The following is a 20,634-nucleotide window of genomic DNA, read 5'->3' as shown; positions in this document are numbered from 1 at the left end:
ATGTTAAGTGCAGTATTATTTTATCAACCAGCCAAGCCTTCTGATTCTCACTCTGGCTTTACTCCTGAGATCAAATGCTAGACTGGAGACAGCACTGCCAGGAGGTCAGAAAAGGAGTTCCAAGGAGTTAGATGCACTTTGTTAAGTCACTGGAATTGCAATTCCTAAAAGTCACACAACAGAAAAAAAGCAAATAAGCCTGAAAATTTTTGTTGTTCAGAGTAGTAAAGTAGTAAAGCTAGAATTTAGTGTGATTAGAAAGCAAACACTTCAGCAGTTAATGTTAGGAAACAAAGTTAAATTAGGGAAGCATGAAAGTTAGAGAAAAGGAATATTTGAAAATGTAAAGCTTAAAAAAGTGATCAAAAACAAAGGTCAGGAAAGCAGAATTATGTTCTAATTATTAACAGTCCTGCTGACCAACAATTCTATATTAAATTGTAAACCCTGGATAAATGATCTAAAAATTGTTCATAGAAATAAAAGAATATGCAACATATTTCTAGTTGGAAATTAATATGAATACCTATTAATCAATGGATAGGTAAATAAAATCAATGCTATAAAACAAAATATTTTAATCTAAATGAATTAATAACTAAAATAGTGTGACTGGTTGTAGAGCTAAAAATTTATGTACTGTGATGTCAGAAAAACACATGATAAATTTTGTCTCTAGAAAAATAGCAGAGAAGCTGTATTGAAACAGTGTTAAAGATGATTTCAAGTTTAATTCTGTATACATATTTGTTAAGCTTTATCTCTGAGATGAGTGCAATGTTTAAAGTCATTAATGTGTGAATTGTAGAAACAAAGATATTTATTATATTTTTACTTTAGTTTTATTTGTTAAGAGACTTTGAAAAAGAAAATGATTCTTTGAAAATAAAGTAATGTAACAAGTTTGATGATGCAAAAGCTTATTGTTTGGTCTTGGAAAATCTTATTGAATCAATCAAAAGTCTTTGGTCATATAAAAAATTGACTATTCTTAGTGTATCTGATAATTTGTACATTAAAGTCAGTGAAGGCATTAGGGATAGATCATGGGTTTAGAAAGAGAGGTCTTGGATTTGAGGATGGAATATTTCAGGGTCAAGTGTAGATTGAGAGAACAAGGCAATAAAACGATAGGAAAAAGTCCAGCATGCATAGTGTAGACAGCAATGCTATACGTAATAAACCTCAAGACCACATTTACATTATGAGCTAGACTGCAAAGAAAAAAAATCACCTAAATGGCACTGATGACATTAGTGAGAAATTGTATTTAAATTTTATATTTGTTTTGGCTTCTCATTACACTGAGTGTTACATGTTTGGCAGACCTTTCCACTTCAGGATACAGAGTTGGTAATAATTTTTATTGAAACTATGAGCCTGGCTTTTTTTAAGGGTACAGCAGGATGCAAGCTTCATAAGAATAGATGTTCCTGTTCGTAGGGGTCATTGATTTATCCTCAGTGATAAGAATCATTGAAGACATACAATAAACACAAATGAGTACAAATTGAGTAAAACATGAATGAATGAATGAATGAGTGGACACAGGAAACAGGGTCAAAGTTCTAGCACCCCATTTCTCTAATTATAGAGCAATAAACACACAATTTAGTAAATCATCTCCAGAAAAGAAGAAATTTCACGTTATCAAGGACAATGTATGATAACATACAAATAGGGGTCACACAACTCACTTTCAGGACAGCCCATTAACCTTTGAACTAAAGTTCCAGTGAGTTTCCACAAGTTCTAAAATTCATTAGTCAGCAGTCAGGAACAAACCAACTTGTGTTGCAATCTGGCAGCAATAGGTCAGAACCAGGAGATACTTGTTAAGACAAGAACACACAAATTTTCCTAAAGAATCAAAATCCTTAGTAAAACAATATGGTAGGTGTTTTATTTTTTAATAACATATAAAAGACTCGCCGCCATATTTGGTCCTCATACCATAAATGATGGGGTTGAGCAATGGTGGGATAACCAAATAGAGGTTGGCAACAAGAATGTGAATATAGTGGGGTATGTTGTGTCCAAATCGGTGGCTGAGGAAAGAGAAGAGTGAGGGGATATAGAAAACACAGAGGACAGCAATATGGGAGGCACATGTGCTTAGGGCTTTTAGCTGTGCATCTTGGGATGGCAGACAGAAAACAACCCGGAGTATATAAACATAGGACATGCCAATAGGGACTGAGTTTAGGAGAAAAACAGAGACCACAAAGAGCCCATAAATACCATTGACACGGGTGTTTCCACAGGACAGTTTTGCAATTCCCATGTGCTCACAGTAGGAATGAGGTATTATTGCATGAGCCTGGCAAAAGGGTAGGTGGTAGATGAGATAGATCATGGGAAGTGTGAGCAAGACTGTAAAAATTACAATGTACAAAGTGATGCTCATGAGTACCTGGGACGTCAGGATGGTTGTGTAGTGGAGTGGAGCACAGATCGCCACATAATAGTCAAAGGCCATTGCTACCAGGACCCCAGCCTCTATGCCAGTGAAAGCATGAATCAGGAATATCTGGGCCATACAAGATCCAAAGTTGATCTCATGAGCATTAAACCAGAAGATACCCAGCATATGGGGTACTGAGGTTGTTGAAAGGGCCAAATCAATTGTTGAAAAAATGGCCAGGAAGTCGAACATGGGCTCCCTGAGGGTCTGGTCCATCTCGATGACCAGCAGAATTGTGACATTGCCCAGTAAAGCCACAAGGTAAACAGAGCAGAAAGGCAGGGAGATCCAGCCATGGACCTCTTCCAGACCTGGGATTCCAATGAGGAAAAATGTGATTGGATGAAAAGTGCTCCCATTGTGATATGTCATCGTGTCACTTGTCGAAGAAAGTGAATCTGGTTCTCTGGCTCCTGTCGACAGAAAAAGTGAAAGATAGGGGGAGAGAGAGAGATCAGAGGGAGAATGATCTGTTTCATCAATTCCTAGCTCAGTGTGTCAGCACAGAGTTTATGTCATGTTTACTAGGTAAGTAGGCCTGTTACTGAATCAAATGTATGGAGTCGTTCCCCCTAGCATTTAATATACCAGGTCAGAGTCATATTCAGTTTTTATTCTGCCTGCTGATTGAGCTCTAATTCCAAATGTGAAGGCTTACAGCAAGCTCAGTGCAGAGTGCCAATAATTAGACCATGCCATTCACTTTGAAAGAGAATTGGATATGATTCTATTTGGGGAAATCCACTCTGGTAAGTGACTCTAGAAAAATCAAGACTACACAAAAGAAGAAGTTAATGCATTACAGAGGCATTCAAAAATGCCTTCAAGGGGTCCATAATGAAAATAAATTATAGATATAGGTGTATAGGAGCTTGTACAATTCAAGCCTGAATTCTTCTGATTCTCCATTATTCACATAGAGACGTACATGGAAAAATTCTGACCCAAGCCCAGTAGCCTCTCACAGACACCAAATCAGATCATAAAAGACACAGCTACATGTTCTCAGACAAATGACTGACTCCTTGAGATGCCTGGCCAGGAGCAGAGGCAACCATTGTTCATGAGTTACAGACTGCACAGAGTATCATTTGGAGAAGGGGAGTGTTTTCTAGTGTCATTTACACTCTTCTCTGTCCATAGCTTATCAGGTACTCTCAGAATAGCTGTTAATTTTACTTGAGTTAATTTTACCATTGCTGTTGAGCCAACACTTGCTTGGTTACTCCTCCTACCAGTTCAATACACTGGAAGTAGATAGAAAAATCTGAAAGCCTAAAAAGATCATTTTTGTACTAGAGGAGGTATTTTTGGTAGCTCTCTGGGATATCTGAGTCTCAATAGAGAAGAATCTACCTCGGCAGTGAACTAAAGATGTGGAGAAAGATACTAGAGAAATGCTTTCAAAATACAGCAGAATGTTGAACATCTTGTGATGTGTTTGTTGGCTATCTGTATGTCTGCCTTAGAGAAATGTCTATTTAGGACTTCTGCCCAATTTTTATTTGGGTTTTTTGTTTTGATATTGAGCTACAAGAATTGTTTACATATTTTGGAGATTAATCCTATGTCAGTTGCTTCATTTACAAATATTTTCTCCCATTCTTCATGCTGTCTTTTTGCTTTGTTTATGGTTTCCTTTGCTGTGCAAAAAGTTTTCAGCTTAATTAGGTACCATTTGTTTTTTTGTTTTTATTGTCATAACTCTAGAAGATAGGTCAAAAAAGATCTTGCTGTGATTTATCACAAAGAGTGTTCTGACTGTTTTCCTCTAAAAGTTTTTTAGCGCCCAGCCTTACATTTAAGTATTGAATCCATTTTGACTTTATTTTTGTATATGGTGTTCAATTCAGTTCAGTCGCTCAGTCGTATCTGACTCTTTGCGACCCCATGAATCGCAGCACCCCAGGCCTCCCTGTCCATCACCAACTCCCAGAGTTTACCCAAACTCATGTCCATCAAGTTGGTGATGCCATCCAGCCATCTCATCCTCTGTTGTCCCCTTCTCCTCCTGCCCCCAATCCCTCCCAGCATCAGAGTCTTTTCCAATGAGTCAACTCTTCACATGAGGTGGCCAAAGTATTGGAGTTAGGGAGTCTCTAATTTCACTCTTTTTACATGTAGCTGCCCAATTTTCTCAACACCACTTATTGAAGAGACTATCTTTTCTCCACTGTGTATTCTTGCCTCCTTTGTTATAGGTTAGGTAACCATAGTTGTGTGGGTTTATCTCTGGGCTTTCTGGCTTGCTCCATCGATCTATATTTCTGTTTTTGTGCCAGTACCATACTATCATGACTGAGAAATGCAAATCAAAACTACAATAAAATATCACCTCACACTGGTCAGAATGGGCCCCTGCCGGGGTCCAGCCCCGGCTGATCCAGGGTATTCGAAGGAGAGACGGCATAGGTGACCTATTTATTTAAATATTTATCAAAAATATAAAGAGTAATAGGATGAGGATAGCTCAGTGAGGAAATTTCAGTGAAGAAAAGAGGCTGAAATAAGGATAGCTCAGTGAGGAAATTTAGTGGAGAAAAGAGGCTGAATAATTCAGCCAGAAGGTGAGAGAAAGAACGACATGGGGAGACCAAGTTTCCGTGAACAAGGCCCGCACTTTATTTTCCAAAGTAGTTTTTATACCTTAAGTTATGCATAGAGGATAATGGTGGAAGGGGTAGAGTCATGCAGCAAGCCAGGCTTTCTTCCTGCAAACTTATCATATGCAAAAGCTTAGGTGATTTGCATCATCTTCTGGCCCGGAGGCCTGTTAACATTTTAAGACCCTTTCTTCAGAAAACTTATTTTTCTCTAAAGGTGATTGGTCAGGAGCCACCCTCCAAAAGCATTAGATAAAGTTGCATTCCTACAGAGCAAAGGTGTGGTGGGCTATAACAAGAAAAAGAATTAACTCAAGGGTCCCAGGTTACAAACATTAAAGCTACTACTTACACCAATTATATTAATCAATACACTGCCAGGGACACAGCAGGTAAGGGATATGGAAACTTAGCAGCAAACATTGGCCCAACAAGTGAAAATCCCTTCACCAATACAATTTCTAATCAATCTTTTAACTAATCAAAAGAATCTGTGTTTAGACAGTTGAGAACATCTCCTTCCTTTTCACAATTGGGAGGCTCTGAACAATCACATGTGGCTGGAAAAACCTATTCAGGCAGGCTAGAGGATTTCCAAAGGAGTTTGTAGGTTAAACACTGTCACACCCAGGAATTATTAACTGGAGCTGTAAGCTAACTCTTTTTTCAGAGAGAGGTAGTGGGGGACAGCCCCCCATAAAGTCAGAGGTGTAGGTGAAAGCACAAAGCAGAAAGTAGGCAGACTCTGGTTTTGGGGGTAGATGGGGGACTCCTGAGGCTTGATCCCGCCTTTGCGTATGCCAAGCCTCCTTCCTCATGACCTTTGTCATGGGTGGAGTTCCTCACGCTGGCTCCCGGCAGTGATAGAATTCCAGTTGAGCTATTCCAGATCCTGAAAGATGATGCTGTGGAAAGTGCTGCACTCAATATGCAATATGCACTATGCACTCAATATGCAATATGCTGGCTCCCGGCAGGCCCCATCAAAAAATTTACAAAAAATAATGCTTAACAGGGTGTGAAAAAAAGAGAACCTTCTTAAACTGTTAAAGTGGGAAGGAAATCCAAAAAAGAGGGGATATGTGTAAACATATGGCTCATTCACTTTGCTGTACAATAGGAACTGACACAGCAGTGTAAAACAACTACACTTTTAAAAAATAAAGCTACAGAATGAATCAAACCACTCAAAATACTCAAAATGAGGTAAAGAAAGTTGCCCCGGGGTTGTGTTACAGCAGTTGTAATTCAAAATAAGGCATAGAGATCTTTCCTTTTTGTCCTTGTCATTGTTTAACTTTATTACATTTTTAATTTATTCTCTTTTGATATAGAAAACATACCATGGTGAAAAAAACAAACTTTCCTTTTTTTGTGAATTCAGTCTAACAGAGAGAGAACTATTGCTGCCGAGTGCACTGACTCTTGTTTGTGATCTGTAAATACATAAGCAAACTGGGCAATTAAAATGCCACTGCCCAGTAGAAAAGTGATGGCCATGGCCAAGTCCAAGGCTATAGAGTCCCTGTTGCTTATTTTGTAGCAACTCTAGGAGTCCACCTTCAACAGTGGATCACCACTAGCTTCAATCCTTCCTACTGCCAGAGAAATATATCTTATATGTAGTGTGATTGACAAGATGATATTTCATGCCTTGGGTCTTTCTGAGCATTTTAAAGAATAAGCTTGAAAGTGAAAGTGAAGTCACTCAGTCATATCCAACTCTTTGTGACCCCATGGACTGTACACCACCAGGCTCCTCCATCCATAGAATTTTCTAAGCAAGAGTACTGGAGTGGGTTGCCATTTCCTTCTCCAAAGAATAAGCTTATCACCATTTAAAAACATATTATTTTTTCCTACCTAGTGCAGTCTGGCAACATGATCCATTCTCAGCCTGTTCTGCCCGTGTGTCTCTCCATTTACTAGAGAGATCTATTCACCAGAAATCAGCAGCTGATTCACCTTTTTCATTTGTGCCGGGGTCTTATGCACAGCATCAAGCGGCACAGTACTTACCCCTCACTCTGAAAAGGGCATGGAGGGCACATTTATATTAGAGGTTGAGTATTCAAGAGACATTTCTAAGAAAAGACCGCAACTTTGCACAGAGCTCTGGGACTGAGTCCCCAGGGACGGCTCACAAACTTCAAGATTCTACTCTAGAGGCCCAAAACTCCAAAGGACACAGAAGCAGACTGAAGTGTATGTAAATAGAAGTTAAAAAGTGGAGATAAAACAGTTAGTTCATCTATACTTGACATATGTGAAAAGATATATATTATTGTATCTTCATGTGAATATATGGCCCAATTCTACGTGTTACCAACATTCTACACAGAGAATAAACTAATTTAATTTAAAATGTTTTAAAAAATATGAAAAAAAATTTTTTTTCTTTTGCTTTAGATTTTACTCTTTCTCTTCACTGATAGTTTGTTTCTTTCCAACCTCATAACTGAGAGAGTCAATTCCTAGGCAGGTTGGTAAGTCTGGGATACCCAAGGAAGAGATAGAGGTCTGGAGTTCTCAAGAAGGAGAAAGGGTAAACTTCTTTTATTTTTTATTTTTTCCTCTCTGTCTCTCTGTAAGCCCAGAGCTAATGATTATACAACAAAACAACTCATCTTGCTCAAGGATATGTTTTTCCCTTAAGTTCAGTTAAGTTCAATTTAGTCGCTCAGTTGTGTCCGACTCTTTGCGACCCCATGAATCACAACACGCCAGGCCTCCCTGTCCATCACCAACTCCCGGAGTTCATTCAGACTCACGCCCATCGAGTCAGTGATGCCATCCAGCCATCTCGTCCTCTGTCATCCCCTTCTTCTCCTGCCCCCAATCCCTCCCAGTATCAGAGTCTTTTCCAATGAGTCAACTCTTCGCATGAGGTGGCCAAAGTACTGGAGTTTCAGATTTAGCACCATTCCTTCCAAAGAAATCCCAGGGCTGATCTCCTTCAGAATGGACTGGTTGGATCTCCTTGCAGTCCAAGGGACTTTCAAGAGTCTTCTCCAACACCACAGTTCAAAAGCATCATGTAATCATTGGTACAGAATTTAAGGGAAAAACATATTCTTGAGCAGGATGAGTTGTTTTGTTATGTAATCATTAACTCTGGGCTTAGAGAAAAAAAAAGTTTGTCCTTTTCTCCTCCTTGAAAGCTCCAGACTCTTACTCCTCCTCTTCCTCCTCCTTACCACCTGAACATAGTCTTATTTAAAAAAAATAAAAATCTTAGTTCACAATACATAAAAATTAACTTTAAGTGAGTCAAATGTATTAGTGAAAGAGATAAAGCTGTAAAATTCTTATAATAAAAAATAGAGTAAAATTTTAATGATCTCAGATTTGGCAGAGTATTATTAGGACACCAGAAGCATGAGCTACAAAAGTAAAAAAAAAAAAAAAATAGACTTCATCAAAATTAACTAATTTATGCTTCAAAGGATATCACCAAGAAATGAAATTATAACACCAAAATTGGGAGGAAATATCTATAATCATCTATATGATAAGAGCCTTATGTCTAAAATATCTAAAATAATAGAAAGACACACACACAAAAAAAAAACAGTTAAAAATAACTGAGAGATCTGAATAGACATTTCTTAATCACACAAATAGCCAATACGAATATGAACAAATGCTTGTCATTAGTGAAATGATAGTCAGAGCCACAATGAAATATCATTTCATACTCACTAAAACAGTTAGAATTAAAAAATGAAACAAGTGTTGTTGAGAAGGTGGAGAAACTAGAATCCTCATACACTACTGTGAGAATATAAAATTTGAAGCTATTTTGGAAAAGTCTGGCAAAATTCTTTAAGCAGTTAAGCTTAGAGTTCCTGTATAATCCAAGAATTCCATTCTAAAATAAATATCCAAACGAAGGGAAAATGTGTCCATACAAAAATGTATACAAGAATATACATACCAGCATTATATGTAATCAGTTATAATTCAGGTCAGTTGTTCAGTCGTGTCCAACTCCCTGTGACCCCATGGACACAATCACCAGTCCCCGGAGCCCACTCAAACTCTTGTCCATCGAGTCAGTGATGCCATCCAACCATCTCACCCTCTGTCATCCCCTTCAAACTTTCCCAGCATCCAGGTCTTTTCAAATGAATCAGCTCTTTGCATCAGGTGGCCAAAGTATTGGAGTTTCAGTTTAACATCAGTCCTTCCAATGAAGATTCAGGACTGATTTCCTTAGGATGGACTGGTTGGATTTCCTTGCAGTCCATGGGACTCTCAAGAGTCTTCAACACAGTTCAAAAGCATCAACTCTTTAGCACTCAGCATTCTTTACAGTCCAACTCTCACATCCATACATGACTACTGGAAAAACCATAGTCTTCACTAGATGGACCTTTGTTGGCAAATTACATTCATCAGTTCAGTTCAGTTCAGTTGCTCAGTCATGTCCGACTCTTTGCAACCCAATGAACTGCAGCACACCAGGCCTCCCTGTCCATCGCCAACTCCTGGAGTTCACCCAAACTCATGTCCATCGAGTGAGTGATGCCATCCAGCCATCTCATCCCCTGTCGTCCCCTTCTCCTCCTGCCCCCAATCCCTCCCAGCATCAGAGTCTTTTCCAATGAGTCAACTCTTTGCATGAAGTGGCCAAAGTATTGGACTTTCAGCTTTAACATCAGTCCTTCCAAAGAACACCCAGCACTGATCTCCTTTAGAAGGGACTGGTTGGATCTCCTTGCAGTCCAAGGGACTCTCAAGAGTCTTTTCCAACAACACAGATCAAAGGCATCAATTCTTTGGTGCTCGTCTTTCTTCACAGTCCAACTTTCACCTCCATACATGACCACAGGAAAAACCATAGCCTTGACTAGACAGACCTTTGTTGGCAAAGTAATGTCTCTGCTTTTGAATATGCTATCTAGGCTGGTCATAACTTTCTTTCCAAGGAGTAAGCATCTTTTAATTTCATGGCTGCAGTCACCATCTGCAGTGATTTTGGAGCCCAAAAAAATAAAGTCTGACACTGTTTCCACTGTTTCCCCATCTATTCCCATGAAGTCATGGGACCAGATGCCATGATCTTAGTTTTCTGAATGTTAAGCTTTAAGCCAACTTTTTCACTCTCCTCTTTCACTTTCATCAAGAGGCTTTTTAGTTCCTCTTCACTTTCTGCCATAAGGGTGGTGTCATCTGCATATCTGAGGTTATTGATATTTCTCCCAGCAGTCTTGATTCCAGCTTGTGCTTCCTCCAGCCCAGCATTTCTCATGATGTACTCTGCATAGAAGTTAAATAAGCAGGGTGACAATATACAGCCTTGACATACTCCTTTTCCTATTTGGAACCAGTCTGTTGTTCCATTTCCAGTTCTAACTGTTGCTTCCTGAACTGCATATAGGTTTCTCAAGAGGCAGGTCAGGTGGTCTGGTATTCCTATCTCTTCCAGAATTTTCCACAGGTTATTGTGATCCACACAGTCAAAGCCTTTGGCATAGTCAATAAAGCAGAAATAGATGTTTTTCTGGAACTCTCTTCCTTTTTCCATGATCCAACGGATGTTGGCAATTTGATCTCTGGTTCCTCTGCCTTTTCTAAAACCAGCTTGAACATCTGGAAGTTCACAGTTTATGTATTGCTGCCTGGGTTGGAGAATTTTGAGCATTACTTTACTAGTGTGTGAGATGAGTGCAATTGTGCCATAGTTTGAGCATTATTTGGTATTGCCTTTCTTTGGGATTGGAATGAAAACTGACCTTTTCCAGCCCTGTGGCCACTGTTGAGTTTTCCACATTTGCTGGCATATTGAGTTGTAGCACTTTCACAGCATCATCTTACAGGATTTGAAATAGCTCTACTGGAATTCCATCACTTTCACTAGCTTTGTTTGTAGGTGTGCTTTCTAAGGCCCACCTGACTTCACATTCCATGATGTCTGACTCTAGGTGAGTGATCACACCATTTTGATTATCTTGGTCATGAAGATCCTTTTTTGTACAGTTCTTCTGTGTATTCTTGCCACCTCCTCTTAATATCTTCAACAGAATGGGAAAGACTAAAGATGGGCTCGATAAAGGACAGAATTACATTCGTAGGAAAATCCAAAATAGGGACATTTGTTAGACCAGAAACTAAATTAGTGGTTCCTTGGGACTTATTCTTTTTCAGATTAATTTTCATTGTAGGTTATTTTAAACTATTAAAAATAGTTCCTGTGCTATACTTTGGGGCTTCCCAGGTACCACTAGTGGTAAAGGCCCTGCCTGCCAATGCAGAAGATTTATAAAAGGCATGGTTTCAATCCCTGAATTGCGAAGATCCCCTGGAGAAGGGCATGGCAATCCATTCAGTATTCTTGCCTGGAGAATCCTGTGGATAGAGGAGCCTATTGGGTTACAGTCCATCGAGTCACATAGAGTTGAACACAACTGAAGCAAGTGGTCCTTACTGGTTATCTGTTTTATATATAGTAGCATTTATCTGTTAATCCCAGATTCCTAATTTATCCCTCCACCTTGCTTTCCCCTTTGGTAACCCTAAGTTTTTTTCTATATCTATGAGTCTATTTCTGTTTTGTAAATAAGTTCCTTTGTATCATTTTTTTTCTAAATTCCATATACAAGTGATATCATATGATGCTTGTCTCTTTCTGTCTGATTTACTTCACTTAGTATTGATAATCACAGTCTCTAGGTCCATCCATGTTGCTACACATGGCATGAATTCATTCTTTTTTATGACTTAGTGTGTGTATATATATATATATATATATATAAAATGTCACACATCTTCTTTATCCATTCTTCTGTCTATGGACATTTAAGTTGCTTTCATGTCATGGCTATTGTAAATAGTGCTGTTATGAACACTGAGATGCATGAATCTTCTTGAATTAGAGTTTTCATCTTTTCCAGATATATGCCCAGGATTGAGATTGCTGGATCATCTGGTAACTCTATTTTTAGTTTCTTAAAAAACCTCCATACTAAAGACATACATTTTTTAAAGTAAAGAAGTGGAGAAAGATATGCAATGCTATCGTTAATCCAAAGAAAATGGGATAAGCTATATTAATTTCAGAAAATGAGAAAAAGTATCAGGGATATTACATTTTGATAAAATAATTTCAAAGATAATAAATCTTAATATCTATGCACCAGACAACAAAGCACTAAATTCTGAGGTAAAACTGATAGAATGACAAGGAGAAATAAAGAAATCCACTATGATATTTGGAGACTTTAAGATATTTTTTTCAATAACTAATAGGTCAAAAACAAGCAGAAAACAGATGAAAATCTGGGTCTCAGAAGTATCTATACCACTCAGTGAAGAAAGGCCTTCCTGGTTCCTACACACAGAACCTATGGTTTCTGGATTATTTGAGAGCTAACCAAATCAGTTCAATTATTTTGGCCCAAGTTTTCTTTCTTTTATGTTTATGAAAGTGTGCTATATTCATTCAGTTATAATTTTCTATTAAAAAGAAGTCTTTTCTGATGGTAATGGTTTTTTTTCTCTCTTGAACAAAGACTTTTAAAATACTTTAAAATATTTTTTCTTTTTTTAAATTATTTATTTTTTACTTTACAGTATTGTATTGGTTTTGCCATACATCAACATGTATCCAACACGGGTTTTTATATTAAGGTCAATTTTGTGGGAAATAGTGTTGATCTAGACTATAGAGTCTATATTATACTTGAATTGAAAGTTGCTCAGTTGTGTCTGATTCTTTGCGACCCCATGGACTTAGTCCATGGAATTATCCAGGCCAGAGTACTAGAGTGGGTAGCCTTTTCCTTCTCCAGAGGATCTTCCCAACCCAGAGATCAAACCCTCGTCTCCCACATTGCAGGCAGATTCTTTACCAGCTGAGCCACAAAGGAAGCCCAAGAATACTAGAGTGGGTAGCCTATCCCTTCTCCAGTGGATCTTCCCAACCCAGGAATCAAACCAGGGTCTCCTGCATTGCAGGTGGATTCTTACTCAACTGAGCTATGAGGCAAGCCCCTATATTATACTTGAAGTCATCTTGAAATCCAAATCCTTTTCATAAATTAAGGACTTCACAAGTTATAACTAATAACTTCACTAGAATGTTGTCTCGATGACCCTTTTAGTCTCATAAACATTTACTGCTAATTATTAAAATCATAGTTCTCTTAAGAATAGTCTAACCTGGATTTAGTGAGCATATTCCCTAGTATGTCAATATGAATATAAATCAAAATCATGTTTTTATTCTGTATAGTGAAAAAACACAGGTTACTATTATTGTATTATCATACTACTATAATACTATTGGACTTCCCAGGTGATGCAGTGGTAAAAAATCCACCTGGCAATGAAAGAGATGCAGGAGATGTGGTTTTGATCCCTGGGTCAAGGAAATACCCTTGATTAGGAAATGGCAAGTTGAAAGTGAAGGTGACAGTTGCTCAGTTGTGTCTGACTCTTTGCAGCCCTGTGGGCTATACAGTTCATGGAATTCTCCAGGCCAGAATACTGGAGTGGGTAGATTTTCCCTTCTCCAGGGCATCTTCCCAACCCAGGGATTGAACCCAGGTCTCCCGCATTGCAGGCAGATTCTTTACCAGCTGAGCCACAAGGGAAGTCCAAGAATACTGGAGTGTGTAGCCTATCTCTTGGAGTGGGTAGCCTATCCCTTCTCCAGCAGACCTTCATGACCCAGGAATTGAACCAAGATCTCCTGCATTGCAGGCTGATTCTTTACCAACTGAGCTATCAGGGAAACCCAGTAAATGGCAATCCACTCTGGTATTCTTTCCTGGATAATATCATTGACAGATGAGCCTGGATGACTACAGTCCATGGGATGGCAGAGTCAGACCCATTTGAGCATGCACTCACATAATACTACTATTATCTTAAAAACAAAATATCAATTTTAATATTTAAAATCAAATATCTACATTAATATGAAATCATTAACATAAAGAGGGGAAAGAGAAAGGTGTGTTTTAGAGTTTCTTTCAAACTTTCTGTTGGTTGAATTTCTTGAGGATTCTGTCACGAATCTGCTTGGTTTTGACACTATAGACAATGGGGTTCATGAGGGGTGGCACCAGCAAATAGACATTGGCCATGAACACATGGACAAATGGGGAAGCATTCTGCCCATAGCGATGGATCATAGATAGTCCAATCATTGGTGTATAGAAAGTGAGTACAGCACAGATATGAGAGATGCAGGTATTAAGAGCTTTCACTCTCTCTGTCCTGGAGGCTATACTCAAAACTGTGCCAAGGATGAGAATATAGGAAAGGAGGAGGAGGACTGAATCAAGTCCCATGGAGCAGATGACCACCATGAGGCCATAGATGCTGCTGACCCGACGGCTGGATACAGTTGTCTTGATGAGGTCTTGGTGCAGGCAGAAGGGGTAGGAGAGAATATTGACAGGACGATATTGAAGCCTTTTTAAGAGGAAGGAAGCTGGAAAGACCAGAGCCAAGGCCCTTCCAGTGATTGCCAAAGCAATCCCAATGATTACATCATCGGTTAAAATGGCTGCATAACGCAGGGGTGCTCGGATTGCTACCAAGCGGTCAAAGGCCATAGCCAAAAGCACAGCTGACTCAATAATTGAGAAAACATGAATGAAGTACATCTGGACCAGACAACCATTGAAAGAGATCTCCCGGGCATGGAACCAGAAAACGCTGAACATGGTAGGCAAAGTTGTAGTGGATAGGCCCAGATCAGTAAACGCCAGCATTGATAGAAAGTAGTACATTGGTTGGTGGAGAGAAGGCTCAGTTCTGATGATAAATAGAATGGTAATGTTCCCTGCAACTGAGGTGGCATAAACCAAAAAAATAGGGAGGGAAATTAAGCCATATCTGCTTTCCAGGCCTGAGAAGCCTGTCAGGAGGAAGCAGGGGTATAGGACAGAGTCATTGAAGACAGACATTGTGCTGATGTAGGCACCTTCAGTCTAGGTGGGGAGACAAAAACACAGAACAATTAGGGTGAAATGCACAAAGAAACAACGCTCTGATGTATTTTGCTCTGTTTACTATTTTCAATCACTCCTATGCTCATTATGTATAATTACCACCTGTATTTCTTATTTTACAACTTATTTAATTTTCTTCATTGTGCGTCTATTGAGAACATATTCTATTAAAGGAAATCTGGGTAAGCTAAAATATAGAGAAATATATTGGTCTGGCGAAATTGTTCATTCAGATTTTTCCCTAACATCTTGCAGAATAACCCAAATGAACCTTTTGACCAACCTAATATGAGAAATGCCTTCAGATACTTACAATCTAGTGGATAGAGAGAGCTAAAATTAAAATAAAGTGTTAGTTTAATGCAAGGCCCTTTAAAATACAGAAAGAGGAAACTAACAATGCAGAGAGGTCAGAGAAGATTTGCTAAAAGTAATTCTTGCATTAGGTCTCAAATGACAAACATGAGTTAGATGGAAACAAAGGACTGTGTTGGGTGGTCTATGCTGATCGACACACATGTAAATGCAGAGAGGTATTAATGTAATTGAAGGTAAGAGAGGTAAGTGACTATAATTGAATAAAGCTATAGGTTAGGGACAGAAGTCCCCTGTGGCTCAGAAGTAAAGAATCTGTCTGCAATGAAGGAACCTCAGGACATGCAGATTCAATCCCTGGTCTGGGAAGATCCTCTGGAGGAGGGCATGCAAACCCACTCCAGTATTGTTACCTGTAGAATCCATGGATAGAGGACTCTGGCAGACTACAGTCCATAGAGTCACAAAGAGCTGGACAGGACTGAAGTGACTTAACACATATGCATAGGGTATGTAGGCTTTTCAGATGGTTATTGGAATTAAGACTGCATATATGGACCAAAATTTCAGAAGGAATTTATGCATAAATATAAAGATCTTGGACATAATCTTAGAAGACATAAGAAAGACATTTTAACAAAAAGTGAAAAATTCAACCATATTTGTACTATATTAATGTCATACGACCCCCGATCTACCCTGTTGCACTAATTCAATTACACTTTATAGTTTCCTCTGACACACTTAAAAAAAAAAAAAAAGTAAGTAAATAATTTCTTATCTCTCTATAGGGATCAAAGGAAATTTTCTCTCTGATACCATTTTCCTTCCTTTGTAGGAACAGATTCAACTAGAATAATTGCTTTATATATTCTTGTCCTGTGGTTTATATACTATGCTAATCATAGCATATTAAGTAATACTGGTCTTTTACATCTCCGTTTATTTCCTAGCTTTTTATATCACAAATTTCTCCTGATATCTTTTATCATCACTGAACGATAATTGTCATCCCTTTGAGTCTTACACACCCTTATTTTCTTTGTCCTTGATACCCTTCCTCAAATCTTTGAATACCTTCAGAAATTCCATCCTGCCTACATATTCCAGGTCTTCCCTCTAAGATCACTTTCTCCTACTTTGTAGAAAAGTCTCTGACTTAGTATATTCCTAGTCCATTTTCCATAGAGGAGTCCGTCTGATACAGATGTAAGCAGTCAGCTCCCAGTGGCTGTTTCTCCAAAGTAACAGAAAGTCTGGAGATAATTGGCATTCACAGGTTCTGTCACTTTGGAAGATTAAGAAAAATTTTGAGCATAAAATTGGGAACTGTATAACTTTATATAATATTTAAAAGATTTAAGAAAATATATCTGAAATTTTGGCACAGTTTCCAAGACCTAGGAGACACTTGGGGCTTAAGTGAAGCAAAATGGTAATGGAAATGCTGAAGTAGCCACAATCTTAAGCATATCAGCCTGTGCACCAGTAACCAAAATCAGGTGTAACCTGGAGTGCCCAAGTTATCACTTATAAAATGTTATTCCTCAGGGCTTTTCTTCAGAATCATTTTGCTTAATTCTCTTTTTGGCTTGTATTTTAAGAGCTTATGGAAAAACCTAAATGATCTTTTTGGCCAACCCAATAATATTGCCAAGTGTGCATGATTTTCGAGAAGGCAATGGCACCCACTCTAGTACTCTTGCCTGGAAAATCCCATGAATGGAGGAGCCTGGTAGGCTGCAGTCCATGGGGTCGCAAAGAGTCGGACATGACTGAGTGACTTCACTTCTACTTTTCACTTTCATGCATTGGAGAAGGAGATGGCAACCCACTCCAGTGTTCTTGCCTGGAGAATCCCAGGGATGGGGGAGCCTGGTAGGTTGCCATCTATGGGGTCGCACAGAGTTAGACATGACTGAAACGACTTAGCAGCAGCAGCAGTGCATGATTTACTTGAGAATGAGATAGAGGGGATACTCAAATCATCATTGTTGTCATTTTTAACATTATAGTTTTTAGTTAATATCAGATAGCAGTGTTTTCAGAAACCAGAGATTTTAGTACATGGGTCCCATCATATGTTCTATCTATGCCTGGACATGAGTTAATAATACCATCCCAGAGCTCTTCTGAGAAGCCTCTGAGGACAATTGCTTGGGACAATTGTCCCTTTCAGGGACATGACAATCTGTACCTCTGACCTATCCCAAAACAGTGATTTCACACAAGCTATGGTCATCCTATCACTTGACTTCTCTTTCTACTTTCTAAATTCTTAAAATATATTAGATATTAATTCATTACTCATGTTTTCACCTTTGAAGACTTCTTTCAGGTGTAGACGGGTTGGCTGGATCTCCAGTCTGCCAAGCCCGGGAATTTCTTACAGGTAGAGAAAGCCACTGAATACCGGCATAAGAGAATAATAAAAATACAGTGGATCTTGATGCAGATAGTTCTTCAGGGAATCATAGGTGTCCTGAGCAGGGCATTTGCAACTCCAGAGCCAAGATAGCATATTTTTGTGTTCAAGGTTCTTGGCTCTGCCCAGCGAGGTGCTTGATCAGCACTACACTTTGGTGCTTTTAAATACACTAAAAGGAATGTCCCCCTTTGACTAGTCCATTCCCTCAGGACTAATTTTTTTTTTTTCCCTTAATGTGAACTCCAGGGAAGGTAAATGATGTCACTGCCACTGAAAGACTGTCTTCTGCTCTGGAAAAGGAGATGATCATGCCAAATTCCCAATCTGGGAGTCCAGGCTCAGAAGCAACTGAGAACAACTGGTGGAGTAGGAAACCTGAGCTGTCACTGATAGAGTGCTAGGGACTCAGAGTGAACGAGTCTGAGAGTTAAAAAAAACCCCACGGGAACCCTGTAATAGGGGTTCTCTAAAATATTGTGATATTTACCTTCAGGAGTTTTTCTAAGTTTCCATAGTAAATGTGAGAAAAATTCCCTTGTGCTCCCTGTAGGGAGAAGGGGAAAGGGACCATTTTGAAATATGCCAGAGCACTTGTTCTTTTCAAGAAGGCCAGTCGTAGGGAGAAACTAGTTAATCAGAGGCTAAACTGCCGGGGCATCATCAGCTCCTAACTGTCCTGGGGGAAGGAATACCCAACTCCAGCCTGCACTAGCCTTCCTATTCCATGTAAGGGAGAGAATTAAAAAATAAGAGAAACACTTGTGAAGTTCTCAGTCCAGGGGCTCTGTGAACTCTTTAGACTCACTAAAAGACTGAGACACAATCACAGGACTACAGGATGCTTTCCCTCCCCCATGCCTTACCACACATTAACAGGTGTCTATTTAAAGCTGTTCCTTTTATCTGGTACATAATGTCCAGCTATCAAGAAAAAAATACAGAGTCCTTTCTCTTCTGGAGTAATGTATGTGAGAGAGGTTTTGTTTTGCCTTTTTTTTAGCTTTTTATTTTGCACTGGAGTATAGCCAGTTAACAGTGCTATAATAGTTTCATATGGACAGCAAAGGGACTCAATCAAACATATACATGTATCCATTCTCCCCCAAACTTCCCTCCCATCCAGACCACCACATAATATTGAGCAGAGCTCCATGTGCTATACAGTAGGTTCTTGTTGATTATCCATTTTAAATATAACAGTGTGTACATGTCCATCCCAAACTCTCTATCACTTTCTTCCATCATTCCCTCCCTCCTGCTCCTGCCTTGGCAACCATAAGTTTGTCCTCTAAATCAGTGAGTTTGCTTCTATTTCAGTTTAATGAACTTAATAAACATATTAAGTTCATTTGTGTCATGTCTTTTTAGATTACCCATATAAGGGATTTCCTTCTCTCTCTGACTTACTTCATTCAGTATGATACTCTCTAGGTCCATCCCACATTGCAGGTGGTCTCCCACATTGCAAGTGGCTTCTTTACCAGCTGAGCCACCGGGAAAGCCCAAGAATACTGAAGTGGGTAGTCTATCCTTTCTCCAGTGAATCTTCCTGACCCAGGAGTTGAACCAGGGTCTCCTGCATTATTGGCAGATTCTTTACCATCTGAGCTACCAGGGAAGCTAAGCTCCATCCATGTTGCTGCAAATGGCATTATTTCATTTATTTCAAATCTGAGTAATATATTCCATTGTATATATGTATATATACCACATCTTCTGGGCTTCCCTCATGGCTCAGATGGTAAAGAATCCACCTGCAATGCAGGAGATCTGGATTCAATCCCTGAGTTGGGAAGATCCCCTGGAGGAAGGCATGGCAACCCACTCCAGTATTCTTGCCTGAAGAATCCCCATGGACAGAGAAGCCTGATGGGCTACAATCTATGGGGTCACAAAGAGCCAGACATGACTGAGCAACTAAGCACATACATACCAAGTCTTCTTAATCCATTCCTCTGTTGATAGACATTTTGGTTGTCTCTATGTCTTAGCTATTGTAAGCAGTGCTGCAATGAACACTGGGGTGCATGTATCCTTTTGGATCATGTTTTTCTCTGGATATATGCCCAGGAGTGGGATTTCAGGGTCAAATGGTAGCTCTATTGTTAGTTTTTGAAGGAACTTCCATACTGTTCTCTGTAGTGGCTGCACCAAGTCTTAAACTTCTCCTGGAAGTTGGAGAATATTATTAACACATGCTCTTTTTTTTCTTCATTCTGCCTCTTCTTGGAATACCTTGTCCAGTGGTGTGCTGGTAAACACTTAATGACTTAACCAGTCATTAAGAGTAAAGTACAAAGTACTTTGTTTTCTAGAATAATGTATGTGAGATCATTTTTTTTTGTTTTTTCCCTTTTTTATCTTTTTAGTTTTCACTGGAATATAGCCAATCAACAGTGCTGTAATAGTTTCAGGCGAACTGCAAAGGGACTGTCATTCTCTAGGAGAGTTTTGAAAAGCCCTGATGTGTAGTGTCTGTCAGTTTCTGTTGTGGAAATACTCCCATCATGACCAACTTCAAACTACCAATGTGACATTACAGAACATGGAGTTGAAATGAGATATGCATGGTTAGCTTTCATAAGGCAAAACCAGCCAGCTTAAGCATACCAATTTCCTTCACACTTTGTTCAGGAGGTAGGACTGAATTTGACCCATGAGGCACTGCTGAGTGTCAACTACCACAATACCTGATTCCTTAACCCCCAAGTAAAATTGGCCACTCTTTAATAACAATGTTTCAATGACTTCTGTTAATTTTTCTAAGCTTTCTACATGTATACTTCTATTAAATATTAATTTCTTAACATTTAGATCACCCATTCCACTTTTTATATATCCACACTATTGAAAGCAGTA

At 39.0% G+C, this 20,634-nt stretch overlaps 2 protein-coding genes across 2 annotated transcripts; both read right to left on the bottom strand.

The window, feature by feature from the left end:
• Positions 1-1,909: 1,909 nt before the first annotated feature.
• LOC113904917 (olfactory receptor 52J3-like) lies at positions 1,910-2,836 on the bottom strand. The gene has a single exon (XM_027561986.1). It carries the CDS (start codon positions 2,834-2,836, stop codon positions 1,910-1,912), a length of 927 nt encoding a protein of 308 aa, XP_027417787.1.
• Positions 2,837-14,045: 11,209 nt separating this feature from the next.
• On the bottom strand, positions 14,046-14,987 carry LOC113905183 (olfactory receptor 51G2-like). The gene has a single exon (XM_027562159.1). The coding sequence runs from the start codon at positions 14,985-14,987 to the stop codon at positions 14,046-14,048; it is 942 nt and encodes a 313-aa protein (XP_027417960.1).
• Between the last annotated feature and the right edge of the window lie 5,647 nt (positions 14,988-20,634).

Source organism: Bos indicus x Bos taurus, chromosome 15, assembly GCF_003369695.1.
Source record: "Bos indicus x Bos taurus breed Angus x Brahman F1 hybrid chromosome 15, Bos_hybrid_MaternalHap_v2.0, whole genome shotgun sequence".
Taxonomy (NCBI): domain Eukaryota; kingdom Metazoa; phylum Chordata; class Mammalia; order Artiodactyla; family Bovidae; genus Bos; species Bos indicus x Bos taurus.
This window is presented reverse-complemented; position numbering and strand designations above follow the sequence as displayed.